General features: G+C 41.4%; 1 protein-coding gene across 10 annotated transcripts in view; it reads left to right on the forward strand.

Moving 5' to 3' along the window:
• The window catches only part of ERC1 (ELKS/RAB6-interacting/CAST family member 1), a 512,836-nt gene that overhangs the window by 471,029 nt on the left and 24,013 nt on the right, over window positions 1-17,794 (forward strand). For 6 of the 10 annotated variants that reach the window (XM_075941054.2, XM_089775709.1, XM_075941075.2 and 3 more), the window contains one exon: window positions 10,712-10,900. In XM_075941054.2, the coding sequence (XP_075797169.2) occupies window positions 10,712-10,900 (189 nt within the window). Of the gene's footprint in view, window positions 1-10,711; window positions 10,901-17,794 lie in introns of those variants that run through there. The other 4 variants (XM_075941081.2, XM_089775732.1, XM_075941103.2 and 1 more) reach the window with 1 other exon arrangement.

Here is a 17,794-nt window from a genome sequence, read left to right on the forward strand (position 1 = left end):
AAAATAAATTATTGTAAAGGCAGTGTTCATGTAGCTATATCGGTCCCATGACACTAGAAAGACAAGGTGGCTGAAGTAACATCTTTTATTGGACCATCTTCTACTGATGAGAGATGAGCTTTCAGGCTACACAGAGGTATTTTTCAGGTCTGGGAAAGGTACTAACAGTGTCATTGCTATCTACAAGATCGAATAGACATTTACACTAAACTCTCTGTTCGAGCTTTTATTTGATCCAGTGAAAGATATTGCCCCTCAAACTTTATCTAATACAAAAGTTCAACCTTTTGTTCTGTGGGAGGCATTATTCAGAGATCTTCAGAGACTCCTGTTTGATGGGGAGGGGTCAAATCTTTGGTGCATTTCCACCAATACCCTTGATTCCAAGAGTCGTGCAAAATAAAACAGGATGCAACAGTTCTGATCCTGGTCAAGACAATTCAGACAAATGTCTTCTCAAAATTACTGTCTAGTCTTCTGTACAACTTCCAGACTCTCCAGATATAATATCACAGAATCAAAATTAGACATTTCATCCCAATCCAATGTCTCTGTATCTGACAGCCTGGATATTTGCTTAAGTACAACAGACAGAGGCTGCTAACTTCCTGTACTAGTGCAAGAGATCCTGCTGCAAAGTAGAAAGCTCTCCATAAGGAAGAAGTAAAAAATGGCAGCCTAACAGAATTTTGAACCATTGAAGGGCCTTATACCAAACATCCTTGACCGTGTTCTACATTTAAAATATTCGTAAATTCATAGATTCTCGAACCAGAAGAGAATTTTGTCATAATCAAGACTGACCTCCTATATTACACAAATCCAAACTTCCTAAATAAATAATTCCTAAAGTATATCTCTTAGAAAAAATCCAATCTGGGCTCTTTCAATTCCATAAAAGTCTCACCTATGTCAGTTGTGGTATGCCACCATCCCATAGAGTCACTCAGTTTTTGCATGCCCCATGATATAAAAAATAAGGATTTACTGTATGCTTCTTCACCAGTAAGAGAAGCTACTCCAATGTGGAATATCAATACTGTCTGCAAAGCTCACCTTTTTGCACCTCTTTCTAAAAGCACTTGACACTGCCTTACTCTTCTTTGCAATTCCCATTACATTTGCCTGAAAGGTCAGTAAACTCCAAACTCTCTTGGCTGACCCTCCTTAGAGTCTTGCCTAGTGGATGGAGTACTGGAATAGAATACAGAACATCTTCTATTCCTAGCTTTGCAACTGACCTGCTAGGTGACCTTGAGCAAATCATTTTCTCTCTCTGTGCCTCAGATTTATCATATGTATTAAAGGAGTGATGGTACTAGCCTTCTTTGTAAAGTGCTTTGAGATTGGCTTGTGAAAAGTGCTGTATAAGAGTTATGTATTACTGTTTTACAACATAACATTCCACAGAGATCAGGTGATGTTGAGACCTCATTCCTACTTTATTCTCAGAGTTGTGTTGGAATTTCATTTGAAGCAATGTGTTAATTTATTTGTTAAGACCCCACTCCTCATCAGGAGATATGAAACTCTGTATCTTGGGTGTTTCAAGAGCTTTGTTATGCTACCTTGATGGAATAAAAGCCTTTTGGACTTTCTCCTCAGCTTTTTATTGCCCTCTCTGGTGCTTCTAAGCCATCTCTCAGAGTAGTACAAAATAAATTATTCAGTATATATGAATGTGCTATCATATGGTCCTCCAAATAAAGCTTACTCCATTAGAGCATAAGCTGGGTCTTTTCCTTGCTTCAGGAACATCCCTATATGTGAAAATGGCAAGGCAGCTATGTGGAATAATCATCTTACTTTTGTTAAACACAATGCCTTTTAACCTGACAGCAAGATCAGATGCCAAATTTGGTAGGTCACTGTTACACTCATTTTTCAGTTAGTTACAATCAGGGCTCCTCAGTACCACTTTCCAGATAGGTCACTGCTTTTCAGTCACCTAGATTCGACCCCACAGACACATATTGGAAGAAAAGAATATTAGTTACCTTACAGCAACTGTGATTCTTGAGATGTTGGCACAACTCATCTTCCATTCCCACTTTTTGTTGTCCTCCCTATCTGGGATTCAGAGAGAGAACTGAGCAATGGCTGGATCTGGTCTGGACTTTTTACCTTTGGCAGGGGGGGCACAAGGGATGCTGTTGTTCCAGAGATTCTGATCTTTCATGCATGGTATGTATGCACACCTGTAATGAGATCCATACAGGTGAGATTTTGACAAATCATCATTACTATAAGGCGGTTATTCTTTCCAAGCCTTTCCTGCCTGCTGGATCCATACTGCACTTGCTCTGCTGTAATTCCATTGGCTCTGTTGAAAGCTTGTCCTTCCTAGTGCCTTGACCACTGGGGTGTAAGTATCAGTGCCATAACAGTAAAGTGAATATTGACTGTTCCAGTTTTCAGTAAGCAATTTATGAATCTGATAATTTTGTCCTATGTTTTATCATCTACCATTCTGCTGACAAGTCATTTTCTTCCCACCTTCTGTCTTAGTTCATTGCCCACTTTAGCATATAGTCCTTCATCCTGATGTGTGACAACTTTTATTCTTCTGGGTTGTACTATTCCAGACTAACATACATTCCGTCCCTTGTCGTGCATTCTGTCCATTACCCTCCTTTCTACTTCATACATTATTTCATTAACTGGTTTTTCATTCCATGCTAATTTGTTATCCTCAAGATTATTTTTTGTCTTTTATGTCTTATCAACAAGCACAAAAGAACCAATCTTTTTGATCCTCTTCTTGATTTTGAGATGATGAAACAAAGATTTCCAGATGGAATTTTGTAATCTGCAGGTCTGGGATGAATTAAATGATCACAATTGAAGTGTAGCTCCATTGTAACATCTTCCTAGCACCCTAACATATCAAAGAAAAGCACAAATAGAGACATATTTTCTAAAACATTCAAAGCAGATGGCTCATTTCTGTTAATAGAGATTTGAGTTTTTTCATCAAAATACTTGCAAGGATTTCATTCATTTCTACCAATGGAGATTGTTCCCTGAGTTCCATAATTGCCTTGTATCTTCTCTTTCCTACAGGTGAACAAGTTCTGTTGCTGATGGTTTGGTTTTTGTAGAAACTTCGGATTGTGAACCCAAACATCTTGATTTATTTCAGGCCTTTGCCATAACTGGTTTGGCTTATGGCACTGTGTTGAAATCATTGGTCACTTTCCTATTATTTCACCATGCAGGGCTCTTGTTGTTTTTGTCTGCCTTTTGGAAGGCAGACATGCAAGCCTAAAAATTTCTGTGTATGATGAGTGAATAGTTGTCACAAAGTATCCTGAAATATCAATACTGCATCTTTAAAAGCGCCCGCTATTTCCTGAAATAGCAGGCGTGCTATTCTGGCATCCCTGTAACCACTATTCCATGAGAGTTAAGGGATTTGTCAGAATAGTGCCTTATTTTGAAACTTGGCGCTGTGTAGAGAGTACCAAATTTCAAAATAAGCTCTTTGATTTAGACTCAGAATAAGCCATGCAATTTTCACTATACAAATTGCGTAGCTTATTCCAACAGAAGAGTGCTGTCTAGATGCACCCTTACATCCATGAGATAAGTACATATATGGGAATAGCTGAAGCAAGACAGGGTGCATTTTTTCCAGTACTATGAGGAAATTTCACAAAAAATAAGAGTAGCAATATGTTTGAGCATTAATAAGAGTATGAAGTTCTTTTCAGTACTATGAAAATACATTTGTCAGGGGAGTGACTAAAATAAGAGCTGATAAGGGCATGCAGCCAGTGTAGAAAAGCTGTACTTTCCTGGCTGGTAAAGACCATAATTACTGAGAGATGCACCAGGATTCACAGTTCCCGCTCCCAGTAGACTGGCCCAAGCAACCAGACCTCATTCCTCTGCTTGAATGTACAGTATAGCACACTTGAATGTACAGTATAGCACACAACCAGAGATGAATCCAAGAAACAACTACACAGTGGATTCATGTCACATTGGTTGAAAAGGTACATGTGGCTAAAAGAGCACTGTGCATACAGATTATTAGAGAGAGGAGAGACAGAGATTCATCTCATCAATGGGATGGATAGCTGTAATTCATCTGAACAGGAAAAGCAAAGACTGTATTCCCGGGTGATTACTTAAAGAAGAGTTTCTATTTCTGATCAGTTCTATAACAGACTACAAGGGACAAACGAGTACAGAAACTGAGCAGATCTTCACAGTGTACACAGTTAAGTTAGTTAGTTAATGCCTATTACACCTGCTGGCGTGTAGGGCAGCAACGAAGGTTCTCCATTTTTGTCTGTCTTTGGCCATTTTCCTCAGTGTGTCCCAGTTATAATTCATTCTCTTCATGTCTGCCTCAACAGTACACCGCCATGTTGTTTTGGGCCTCCCACGTTGTATAGTGCATTTGATATATTTGTAAACAAAGTCTGTATCTGCTACTGCTCCCTGTTGTTCTTTGTAATGCGACGAAGGAACTGATGAAACACCAGAACAGTAAAGAAAAACTGATATTTAACATATATTGTGAGGTGTGGTCTCTGGTCACTGTTACATATTAGAGAATCAGCTGCTGGAAGGTGTGTGTGATGAAAAGCACAGACACCATCTGGCTCTATTTCTTTATTATCCCCCCTTTTCAAAGTCCCTCCCCTCCTGCAAAAAGGATACAACCAACATAAAATCTAATGAAGTGTGTAGGATCAGAAATTTCACTTGCCCCCAAGTTACACCCAGAAGACTTATGTGGGGGGGAAGCAAGTATTTAAACCAGGGGTTTCACCACACAATCAGCAAACAGTTTTCTCAGGGTGACTGTCTTACCATTTTCATTAGCCAGGGGGAACACTTTCCCTCTTCTGTGCCAGTAATGTCATACACTAAATACCTCACCAGTATGTCTATCCTACTTACCCCTTGGTTTGAATAGCAGTGTGGAGCTATAGCATCATTGAAATTATGTGGTTACCAACCCCCCATTCCTCCCTCTCTCAATCCTGCTTTGTTCCAGAACTGTATTGCAGAGCTGCCAGACCCCAAGACATTTTTAGAAAAGAAAAAACAAGACAAAAAGAAACATGTTTGAAGTTGCCATGTTCTGATCTCATCTTGCCCTAAAGTCACTAACTTCCCTGCTTTTCTTCAGTTAATAATGAGACTGACATTGTACAGTAAAATGCATTAAAGACAGAGACAGACCAGGGCTACATGTATGCACTGTGATACTCACCATTTTGGGGGGCAGAATGTCACTATACATGTTAGTGAAAGTGATGAGTTAACAATATAGTCAAATTCCTATGTGCAAACAGCCCCTACGGCACTGTCAAAGCACCTCAATCCTGTATTATACTACTTCCTGCTCTTCTAGTAATAACTCCCCACATATACACTTCTGTCAGTATACCTCAGTTCTGACCTACAGCAGTCCCTTCTGTTGAAAGCCTGTTTCTCCATTTAACTCAGACAGTATTCCTAAATTTGCCCCTGTTGTTCAGATCCCCACAGCCTTTTGTAAGTGGAGACTGCCAGTGGGAGTTAAAGAGGGTAATAGGTTTGTTATCGGTCAGATCTCTGTAAAAAGCTAGGGATTTTATTTTAAAAACTTTTAAAATCCTGAGCAGAACAACACTGCAATTCTTTTGGATTCATCTTCCTGGAAGATTTTACTCTGTAAACGGGGAGAGTTGATGGAGACTGCAACTTTCCTTCTTTTGTGTTTTCCCTGTTTTTTCCCCCCAGAGTTTGGATTTTTCCCAAGATGAAGGGAGTGAGCTCTGGAAAATGTTAATCTGTGGGATTTGTTCATGGTGTATAAAAATTTCAGAAAGAATGTTTTAAAAATATGATTTCCTGATTGGCTCTGGCAGAAATGATACTGAGAAGCAGCTCTGCCAAAGCAGCCAATATCCCTTCCAACTTCTCAAATGGTTTCTTGTTCCTTTGTTTTGGTTTGTTTTTGCGAGGAGTGTGACGGAAAGTAGATTTTAACCCATGTTTCTTGTAAGAAAAAACCTCAGGAAAGTGAACCTGCCCCTGTGCTTCAGTAATGCAGTCTCTCTGAAGAAACCAAGTGTCTCAGTGCAACAGCAGCAGCTGAACTTAGGTCAGGCAGTGTGTTTGAGAACTTTCTTCTGTTTCTATTTAAAATAATGAAGGGAAGACATGAGTGATAAATTGCGATGATTAGGGAAAAGCTTTGCATTTCCAGAGTTAAATTCATGCCTCGTATCACTCCTTCTGAACGTAGTGGTGACACCATGGCTGAATTTGAACCCTTGCAGTCATTGCTGAACAACCCAGAATCCCATAAACAAGAAACAGCATCTCAGGTCCTTGTGGAAATATTTCCAGACAATATCATTTTGTTTTCTTGCTTTTTCTCAGCTCTTTCAACAGAAGAAAGAAAAACCTTTTGGTTTGTATTTCAACAAATAGCCAAGATTTCTCCTCTTTGATAATATATCAAATCACAGATACATTTGTTTTTGCTGGGATTGCAACCACTAGCCAAACTCTCCACCCATCCCTACCTTCCACGTGCACTTTTTTAGACCTTTTTCTTCTTAAGTGCTCTTTGACAAGCAGTCAGATGCCTCAGATAGACATTCATGGCCTCATCACTGTCTGCTAGTGTTCAATGCTAGGTTTCCGGAGAAAATTTGCTATGCAGCAGTGTTCCATCATGTTTACTTTTATTTTGACCTCCAGAATATCTCCCAATTACACTGCCTTTCCTTTGTTTCATTGTTTCTATCTTGTTGGCACTTTGAGATAGATAGAAAAGAATCTGCAGACCCTCCTCTATCCCACTATACTATCAGTTCAGTGAATTACTTGATGGTGAAACTGAAAGCTTATGACCTACTTTGTTCCTCCATGGGTGTTACAATGCTATCCACAGTTTGCACACTTGATAGGACTGCCATGCTGCTGAACGGTTTTCCGCATCAGTCTTACTAGTACCAAGCATGAATATAGCAGAGTGTGCTGACTTTCCATAGCTGATGTGATCCACTATTTTTTTCTCTTTCCTCCTTCCATACACACATATAGTCATGCATTCACAATTACAGAAAAAAAAACATTACAGCATCTGATCAGCATGTCAGGCTCTGACAAGTATGAATGCAGTTACACCTACCGTAAAGTATTTCTTATTCTGTACCCATTTCTGGACAGTTATTGTCACAGTTGGGCCTTTCACATATCATTCTATATATTTTTGCATATTTATGTTTGATGTCTCTCAGAAAAACATTTGGAAACTACCGTCTCCATATTTAAGGTGTATTGGTTTCAGTAAAAGAAATAAGCAGACATTTGGATTGGTCTGTCCAACCACGTTAAGTGCAAATATGTCTCATCTGTGTTTTGTGACTATCACATCTAAGACAAATTTTTACTAAATTAAATACTGCAACTATCATAAAAGTTAACCATGACATAGCTACAGCAACTCCACAGTAAAGGTAGCAGCAGCTGTTTCATTCTTAGCCTTATTTTAAATTCTTTATATTTTTTGCAAAACTATAGTTAGGTTTTTTATAGTTAAATTTGTCATGATTAATCTGTCTGAAATTAAAGCTTTCTGGAAAATTTCAAGAAACCTGGACAAATTGTTCTTGAGTTTGTTTTGAAAGACATGCCTACATTTCTTTATCAGCTGATAACTTGAAGATAGTTTGCTCTTACTTCAGATTTTTCAGGCATTTAATGTCTTCACTTACATTGTAATACGTTTTTGCGGTAAGCAGAATAGATTTTCAACCTTAACTATGCAAGAACAGTATTTTGATCTTGAGGATAAATTGTGTGACTGTGTGTAAAAGAATTGTTAAACAGATTCTACTCTGTGGTCTGATGACAATGTTTGAAGTATACTATACTTATTGAAGACTGGCTGTTTTGGACAATATTTCCATGCCTTTAGGGAAGACCGGTCATCTAGTGTTTCCCTAGAAAGCTCTATGGCTGAATGCAGAAATGTGACCTGATTTGTGAATCCAGTGTTGCTCTGCCTTTCCACTTAGCAAGTGCTCTTGCACCCTCTTGAGATAAGATAGTGGCAGCTCTGCTGTGTGGGAAGTACAGTCCCTTTTGCTAAAGTGTCTGGCTCAAATTAGATATGGGAGGAACGCAGAGATAAAGGCATTTCTTACTTGACTGGCAGGATTTAATGAGCTCAATGGGGAGAAATGATTGCTCTGTGAACAACTCCGGGAGCTCTGTTAGTTAAGAACTTTCACACGCCTCATATGGCTAATCTCCACAAAGGTGGGACACCTCTTCCCAAAGTAAGCAGATGAGTGAACAGTCAGAATGTACTCTGCTTTTCAAAGAATCTTCTCCCTGAGAAATCAAGTTCTGTTTCTGTACTAAAATCCATTTTAATAATCAGTGGGATAATCCTGCTACTTCCTTATCACCCAGGGGTCTACTAAATAGTAATAGTTAGATAGATAGATCTACAACACTGACTTGTCAACTTGAAAACCACACATCCCATGCATGACTAATAGAATCTGTTATCTGAAAGAGAACACAAGGTGGTTAGGAAGTTTATTAAACACCCAGTCATTAGACATTAGCTTGTTCATGTCAATATTTCTATAAGTAATTATTTTGTAGGAAATGATGTCTCCATTGTACCTTGACCTGTAGATGAAGAGAAGAGCAACAAAGATAATGGACGACATCAAGAGAATCAGATGCCTCAAGTCAGCCATATTAGGAAAGGCAATTAATTTCAGACGAGGGCTTTTAGTAGGAAATAGTAGGGAAGATCTAAATTAGAAGAAATTGGGGGGATGAAATACTGCTATGTCAGGTGTTCACTAAATAGCCAAATCTAATAGATGTGCAATTGACTGAAATTCAGTTGTATTTGGACAAGGAAGAAAAACCTGAAGAATTATGTTGCTACTGGATTATATCTTCCCACTGCTCTGTACAAGGGTGGTTTAGTCCAATCCTGTTGTAACTTGCAGTGTTGCAATACCACAACTATAAATTATGTACACATATATACACTTATAATAAATGTTACCCCAGATTGGCAGATAGGGGGTTCCCATAGAACCTTATGTTCCCCATTTTATAGTTTGCTTAATGTTGTATCCTCTGTGCGCAAGATGCAAAAGCATGAACATGAGATAAATGTTCATCATTTTAGCTTTCCTGGCTTCTGGCTTGTCATATCATCCTCAAAAGATTTCCTAGTATCTAGCCTTCTTGTCCAGCCTCCCTCTCGCCTATCTTTCTATTTCTCTGCTTGTCATCTAGGGTTTCTCCCAAATTATTTCCTATGAAGTGTTAAAATGCTGCTGACCCTAACATTCTGCTCTAGGTTCCTGGGTGCTTCTGTGTCCTCATAAGAAAAAGGATTTTTTACACTCATTAACTACTTAGCTGTTGCTCTCAGCTCCTCTCACTCCACAGAACTTAATCCATTCAGTGTTGGCAACAAAAGAAGTGAGTCAGAACAGCCTGGTTAGAGGGGTAGGATTCTGTCTTTGTTGAAAATAATACCAGCACCCTGTTTCTGTTGACTCAAAGATTATCACGCTTCTCATTCATTAGCAGGGTCAGAGGTGTCCCATTGAAAAGACACCCTGATCCTGCTGACAGGCAACAGGTGCAGCCCCTGCCTTGTCTAAATGGGAACATTTGACAGTTGCCAGCATTCTGGCGAGGCTTTGCAACTCTCACAGCTGGTGCATGTCAGCAGATACAGCTTCAGCACCTCATTTCTTTGAGAGGAGGTGCACAGCCTGGCCCTTCTGCTTCCTTAATTTTTGATTGGCCACATTCCACAAAGCTAGAATTCTGCATGTTTAAATTTTAAACATACCTTTGTAAATACCTAGAACAGTTCAAACTAGTATTCTAGTTTAAACACAGTGAACGGTTGTGCATTTATTCATCTTCACTTCTCTCTTCATTCTCTACTTTTTGGTAAACAGTGACTTCAGAGAAGTGACTGGATGATTCCAAAGACATAGATTAGATTTATATTAACTAAAATAAAACTACTTGTTAGAGCACTGCATTTTTAGATCATCACATTAAGGTTTGCTCCTGTAATGACTGAATGTCATCACCATCTCAAGACTGTTTGGTGGGCTATGTACTTGACACAGTGTGTGCATAAAGTTTCTAATGTAGACGTGTCTGTATTTCAGAAACTTCACTTTTCAGTTCATGCTAATTGGCATCATTAGACGAGATCCCTTCAGAATAGGATGGTACATGTTGCTTTACACACATGGGAGGAGAATTTGTACTGATGTTTCCTTTGTTGTGGACAGACAATCTGTTCTGTGACTAATACAGGACTTCATTCTCCAGGTCTATCAATCTGGCACCTTTTACCCCAAAAGAAAATTAACTTTAAAAAATTAAAGTAGGGAGTATGTACAACACACACACTAAAACTATATAATTAATACTGTTTCAGTTCTCATTGTCTCTACTTTTCATACTAACAAGACAGCCAGCAGGACTATGCCCTCCCAGTGCTCCATTTCATCCTACTTTAGTGTAGTGTAATAGAGTTTATAGGACAGAAGGGTTTGGGGACTTTGTTCAGTGTTCTTTGAGCTTTTACATATTATTGGTTGTTGAGATTCATAACTTATGGATTGGTCTTTGACTTCTCAGGTGCTTGGATCTCAGGCCAACCCTGACTGTTCCTGTTTTCTTATCTCAGATAATTCAGCCCCTTTTAGAACTTGACCAGAATCGCAGCAAATTGAAGTTGTACATTGGACACCTGACAGCCCTCTGCCATGACCGTGACCCCCTGATTTTGCGTGGACTTACCCCACCTGCTTCCTACCACATGGATGATGACCAGGCAGCTTGGGAGAAAGAGCTGCAGAAGATGACCCAGGAACAGGTGAGCCCCTCTCCGGGTCCATCACTAGTAGAACTTCTGAAGTGCTTATACAGGTCTTGCTAATGTGACAGACATGCTGTGAAGTGAATCTATGAGAGGTGAATGCAGCTAGAAGAGGCTTATTTTGCAGCCGACTGCGAGACCGTTACCTTTTAAAACAATAGCAATTTAACCTTTATTAGGTATTGTACTTGTTTTACAGTATTTGTTGCAACTGAGGGCCTATTGCATTCACTTGGCCTTGGATAATATAATTACTCGATAAGAGCCATTCTGTTCACCTGTATATTATCTAAACTTTAATTCTCTAGGATAGAACACTGTGAAAAGTCACTTTTACTTAGTAAAGTATTTTAACCACCTTTTTAATAATCTAATCTAATCCCATGAATCTTAAATATTTTGTAGCTGATAGCATATTTACATTGTAAATTACAGAACAAATTTATTCTTAGGAACCAGCATTTTACCCCATGAATATGTACAGTATTTGTATACTCATTTCTCTGTAGCTACATATTCTAATACTATACATACTGTGTTTTTATTATTACAGAACCTAGAGCCACCACACAAAACTGGAGCCTCATTGTGCTAAGCACTATATGCACATAATTCAGAAATTCAAAAGAATATCTTTGGAAAACTTGGAATATCAAATTGAGGGTGGTTAATGAAGGCATGTCTGATGTGCTCATCGCAGTATGTGAAGGTGTGGGTTTGCCAAGCAATATTAATGCTTAGGCATTAGGGATGTGAAAGACTAGTCGACTATCCAATAAACAAATGCTTATCGGATAGTCAACACACCAGTCAACTAGTCACTTCCCCCACCTTGCTGCCTCTATCAGAGAGAGGCAGCAAGTGGGGGGGAAGATGAGGGATGCTTCAAAGCAACAATGCTAGATGGAACCTGGGGCTAGACCCTGGACTCCACACAGCACTGCCACGTTGAAACGCCACATGCAGCCCACAGTGTTTCAATGCAGCAGCATCATGTGGAGGCTGGGATCTGCCGCTTTGAAACGTCGAGTGCAGCCTAGGCTCCATGGCTCTGCAGGCTCTTTGAAACTCCTCTGCTGATCCCAGGCTCCATGCAGCACTACCACTTTGAAATGCCACAGGGAGCATGGGGCCAGTGGGGGACTGCTTGAGGCCCCCGCTGACCCCATGGTCCCCGCAGCACTTTTGCCTTTGAAGTATAGCAACAGCCCTGAAACTGTTGCTGCACTTCAAAGGCGGAGGCGCCCTTATCATTTAATCAAATCAATTAGCCAATTAATCTAAATTTAACATCCCTATTAGATATGAAAGCCAGGATTGTTAAAAAATTGATGCCTACAGTTAGTCTCCTAAATTCATAATTAGGCATCTAAAATGAGCTGCTGCGTGCTCAGCAATTTTGAAAATCAAGACTCTTTCTTAAGTGCCAAAATACTTGGGAGTCTAACTTTAGACACCTATTTTTAAAATAGTGACCTAATACCTTATGCTCACATCAGAAATTGTGTTAAGACTCCTTTGTGCCCCATGAACTTCCATGTTTATTTTTTTCTCACATCTCCAGACAATTTCTTTCTGGACCATCAATATCTGTGTCATCAGGAAATGGGAACTTGCTGCGTTTTGATTTTTCTTTATTCAGTGAGTTGCAAGAATGAAAATGAAGGAAGGGATGAGGCATGGGAGTGAAATGAAGCCATTATATTGGAGCTTCCGGCATCTCATCGTCTCTTCTTAGAGTTAATGTTTACACAAAGCTCTCTTTATCTAAGACCATCAAATTCTGCTTACTCAGACAGCTGAAGTAGATTAAGCATATAGCCAGGAGAAAGAATGCACTCTTGACATTTACTCTATACATTCTTGTAGCAAACACACACAGTAGAACAGATATGTGGAAATAGACATATCTTGTATAGTGATTCACAGACTTTCTAGCTGCCAGTATATTGAAGTTAATTTTCAGTATGTTTAGCTACAGTTATATCATGTATTTGTAATGCCTTGTCTGTGAAATACATAGAGAGTTTTATGCAGGTAAACATGAGCTCACATTAAATGGGCCTAATGACATCATGAGACTTATATATGCAAACAACAGAACAAAGGATTCTGTTTTGCTTGGTATTTTGTCAAAGGCTATATTATAAAAAGATGGACTAAGGTATGCAATGCTGACAGAGTTAAAACCTTGCCATCATGCGATTAAGCAGATATAAATCTGCCTGATATAAATCTGCCTTCGATACATAGATGTATATGTTCTTTGAGTACTTACTCATGTCAATTCCAAGTGCACTGCACTGCGTGCACAATCTTTGGAAGGCTTTTCCCTAGCAGTCACGTTGGCTGTGGAGCCTCCTGGAGTGGAGTCTTCATGGCCATGTATTATAGGTCCCTGCTGACCCATTGCCTCTTCAGTTCCTTCTTACCACCAGTTACAGTCATTGGAGTAGCTTTCTCTCTCGCATTTGGAAGTGCTTCCCGATGATCTTCCTTCTCTGTCTGTAAACCTACTATATATTTGAGACTGTCTGTCTGTGTGTCCATCTGTCTGTTTATTCAAGAACTCCTCCTAAACTGTAAGAGCTAGGACCACCAAAGTCGGTACTCAGCTTCCTCTTATTATAACTTAAAGCAAGGTCAGGGTTTGGTTGTGCCAGGATAATGGGATGTGCCTGGGATGGGATTTCTTCTCATAAAACCATACAGAAAAGAGACAGACTCACCAGGTAGATAAAAGGGATTGGCTGTGGGCACATTCCACACCTACTCTCACTGTCCGAGTCTTGCCCGAGCCCTGAGCCTCCCACCCCATATGTGCCTTGTAGAGAGAGCGGGGAGGGTTGAAGCTCCCTTCCCTCCTCTTTCCCCTCACCCCCAATTCATTCAGGAACAGCCCAGGTAAGCAAAGGCAGTAAGTCCACACCCCCTTGCCAATGATGAGTAGCCATTTCAGACTGCAGTTTGCCCCTGAGGTAAGGGGCTAGCTGAAGACTGGCAGTGGGTCACTGAGGCAAGGTGGGCACAGGGCAGGGGTTGGCAATCATTTTTTACTGGGGAGCCACTTGAGAAAATTTTGAAGTGGCCCCAGGCCACCGGAAGGGGCAGGACCAGAACACTTCCATGCTTCCCTGCCCACAGACCCTGTGAAGTCTTTGCCCCTGCCTCCCCCCAGAGAGAACAGACAGCTGTTCTGAACAGCTAGCAATTCCCTTTAGGCACCCGCACCCCTGACATTGGGACAAGAGTTCACTCCCACCCCTGCCCTCAGGTCAAACTGAACCAGAGGGTTGGGGGAGCACACGAAGTCTGCCCTGCCCTGCAAGGGAGCGCGCCGTGCTTTGAGTCGCCTGCTAGCTGAACAGCAGCTGGTAGTTGACTCTAAGTGCTGAGCTCATTGAAGGGTGGGAGGAGACTTTATGCACTCTCCTCACCCCCAGGCCAGTCAGGGCTTGGGCACAAGAGGAGTGCGCAAAGTCTCCTCCTGCCCTGCAAGGAGCGTGCGCCTGGGGGCTGGGGAAGCATGAAGTTTCTCGCTCCCTGCCCTCCAGCGTGAGGTGCTTAGAGTCAACCACCAGGGGCCAGCTGTTGACTCTAAGCGCTGCACGCTCCCCTGTCTCTAGGCCCTGATTGACCTGGGGACAGGGGAGCGGCAGGACCTCCACAGGCCAGATAACCCACTTGGCGAGCCAGATCCAGCCCATGGAGGCCCTCTTACCCAACCCACTATGATGAGTTGGAAGTTACCAGAGGGGAAGGACCCCAGAGTTGGAGCACTATGATAGGGCAGTACCCATAGGTGGAGGGAAAAAATAGGTGAGACACCAGCTTAAAGGGGGCACTCCAGGGCTGAATGAGCTAATTCCTGAGTGACTAGCAGGAGGCACCCATGGTGGTGAGTCATGCCTGGTTACACTCCTATTGTTCATGGCAGTAGAGGAGTTTCTTCTGGAGTTCAGGGTTAGAGGGTTGTACTCCCATTATTCCTAATCCCCAAGGCCAAGGGTGGCTGAGGCCTACTCTAGACCTGCAAAATCACAACAGATTAATGGAGAAATTGAAGTTCCATATGGTCTCCCTGGCTTCTATAGTTCCCTCTCTGGATCTAGGGGACCAGTATGTTGTCCTCGACTTGAAAAACACATACTTCCGTGTCTCCATAATCCCTTCCCAGAGATGGTTTCTGTGATTTGTGGTCAGCGACCAGCACTATCAGTTCATGGTCCCCTCATTTGGACTATCAGCAGCACCAAGAGCATGGTGGTCGAGGCAGACTTTCTTTGCAGACAATGGGTGCAAGTCTTCCCATACTTAGATGACTGGCTCGTCAAGAGCTGATCTTGAGCCCAGGTGGAGGAATACATAAACATTGTGCATGCAGTGTTTCTCAGACTCGGTCTCATCCTCAACATAGTAAATTGGATTGTGATCCCCACTCAGAGAACAGAATTTATTGGGGCACTCTTGGACTCTACCCAAAGCAGGGCACCTCTGCCCACTCTCGTTTTCTGATCCTAAGTGCCATCATCAAAGGTCTCTATCACTTCCCCATCATGACAGTGAGCATTTGCCTAAAACTACTCCAATTGGGATTTCTGCATCACCCTCACAATACAGTTAGAAGTGGTTTACTCACTGGGCTCACAAAACGAAGTAGCTGATTGCCTTAGCAGTCTTTTCATGGCCATGAATGGTCTCTGCACCCAGACATAATCAGCAGTATCTTCAAGAGGTGGTGCCCTTCCCAGATAGATCTGTTCAGGACACAGACCAACAGAAAGTGCCAGAGGTTCTGTTTCTGCCTGATCCACAACCTTGGCTCAGTTGCAAATGCCTTTCGCCTCTTATGTGCAAGCACACTGCTGTACATGTTCTCACTCTTTCCTCTCATGCACAAGGTCCTTCTCAAGATCTGGCAGGATGAGGCACTGCTGATTCTCATAGCACTAGTGTGGCCCTGCCAACATTGGAGTGGCCCTGCCAATGTTGTTAGATCTCACACTGGATATGTCCATGTTTGTGCCCATGATTCTAGACTTCATCATACGGGATCGTGGCCACCTGCAGCACCCCAATCTGGAGTCTCTCCACCTCACAGCATGGGCACTCCATGGTTGAACTCCTTAGAACTCCAGTGTTCTAATTTAGTTAGGGGGGTTCTTCTTGGCAGTAGAAAACAATCCTTTCATGCCACTAAGTGGCCAAGTGGAAATGGGATCTCTATTCAGTTCTTGCTGCAATCATCAATCCCCTTTATATTGGACTATTTACTTGAAGCAAAAGAGGCTGGCAGTCTTGTCAATCTCCATGCACCTGGCTGCTATTTACACTTTCCACCCAGATGCAGTGATTTGGTAATCCCATTGTTGGACACTTCCTTAAGGAGCTAGACATGCCGTATCCATAGATCTGGCAAATGATCCTCCTGTAGGACCTCAGCCTGGTCCTCTCCAGGCTTATGAGATACCGCCCCCCCTTTCAGGCCTCTAGCAACTTACTCTTAGCTCTATCTCTCTTGGAAGGTAGGGTTCCTCATGGTCATAATTTCCGCCAGAAGGGTTTTGGAGCGCAAAGTGTTAATAATCAAACTCCTTATACCGTTTTCTATAAGGACAAGTTTCAGTTGCAGCTGCATTCCAGCCTTTCTTCCAAAGGTAGTATCAAAGTTCCATGCAAATCAGGACATCTTCCTGCCAGTGTTCTTCCTGAAGCCACATCCCAGTGACAGGATTGGTCCATTCCCTGGATGTTAGACGTGCCCTGACTTTTTACATCAAGTAAACAAAACTGTTCAGTAAATCAATGCAACTTTTTGTTGTCATCCCAACAAATTTCTTCTTGGATCACAACCTGCATCAGAATGTGCTACAGCCTGGCTATGATACCAGCCCCAGCATTGCAGGAACACTCAGCAAGAGCACAGACGCCATCTGCAGTATCCCTATTCAGGACATCGGTAGAGTGGCAACATAGTCATCTATCCACAGCTTTATGTCACACGATGCCATCACGCCAGGTATGGGGTGATACCATATTTGGTAGAGCAGTGCTTTAGTCTGCAACTTGATGAATTTCTCTGGAGAACTGCTTGGTAGTCACCGACTTGGAAATGATATGAGCAACCACTTGAAAAAAAATAGTTATTTACTTTTGTAGCTATTATTCTTGGAGATGTGTTGCTCATGTTCATTCCAAGACTCGCCTGTTTCCCCCTCTGTTGGAGTATCCAGCCAAGAAGGAATTGAAGATGCAACTGGTTGCTGGGGACTATATACATGGCCATGAACGTACCACTCCAGGGAGCTGCACTGCCATCTTGACAGATACTGCTCTGGAAAAACCTTCCAATGATTATGCACACCGCATAGGCACGTATATTTGGAATGGACTTGATCAACACATGTCATAGAGCAGCAGTTACAAAAGGTAAATAACCATTTTTTTTCACATACAGAGTTGAGTTTTTCACGTACGGAATTTTCAAAAGTACTCATCTAACTCCACTCCTGTGGTAAAGCAGTGACTCCAGTGAGACAAGAGTGATGCCAACATTGAACACTTTCAAATATCTTACCCAAAACAGAGATTTAAATCTGCTTCATATTCTTATTCTATGCAATAGAAATTAAGGCTGAGCTGCCATCCTAAATCCCTTTTTTCAGACATGTATAACTTTCTCATTAATTATAGTTTGAACTGTAATTTCTTGTGCTTATTCTCAACCTAGCAGTGAATATTTTTTGGAAAGTTTATTGGGAGTTCATTGAGGCATTTGGCAAATGAGCACGAATGAAAATGTTTTTTGGCCAGTGAAGACACGTATCAGATGCTTTAAAAAAAAAAAAAAGAGAGAGAGAGAGAGAGAGAGAGAACTCAAAAACAGTTTTG

Source organism: Pelodiscus sinensis, chromosome 1 (assembly GCF_052426305.1).
Source record: "Pelodiscus sinensis isolate ZL-2025 chromosome 1, ASM5242630v1, whole genome shotgun sequence".
Classification (NCBI taxonomy): domain Eukaryota; kingdom Metazoa; phylum Chordata; order Testudines; family Trionychidae; genus Pelodiscus; species Pelodiscus sinensis.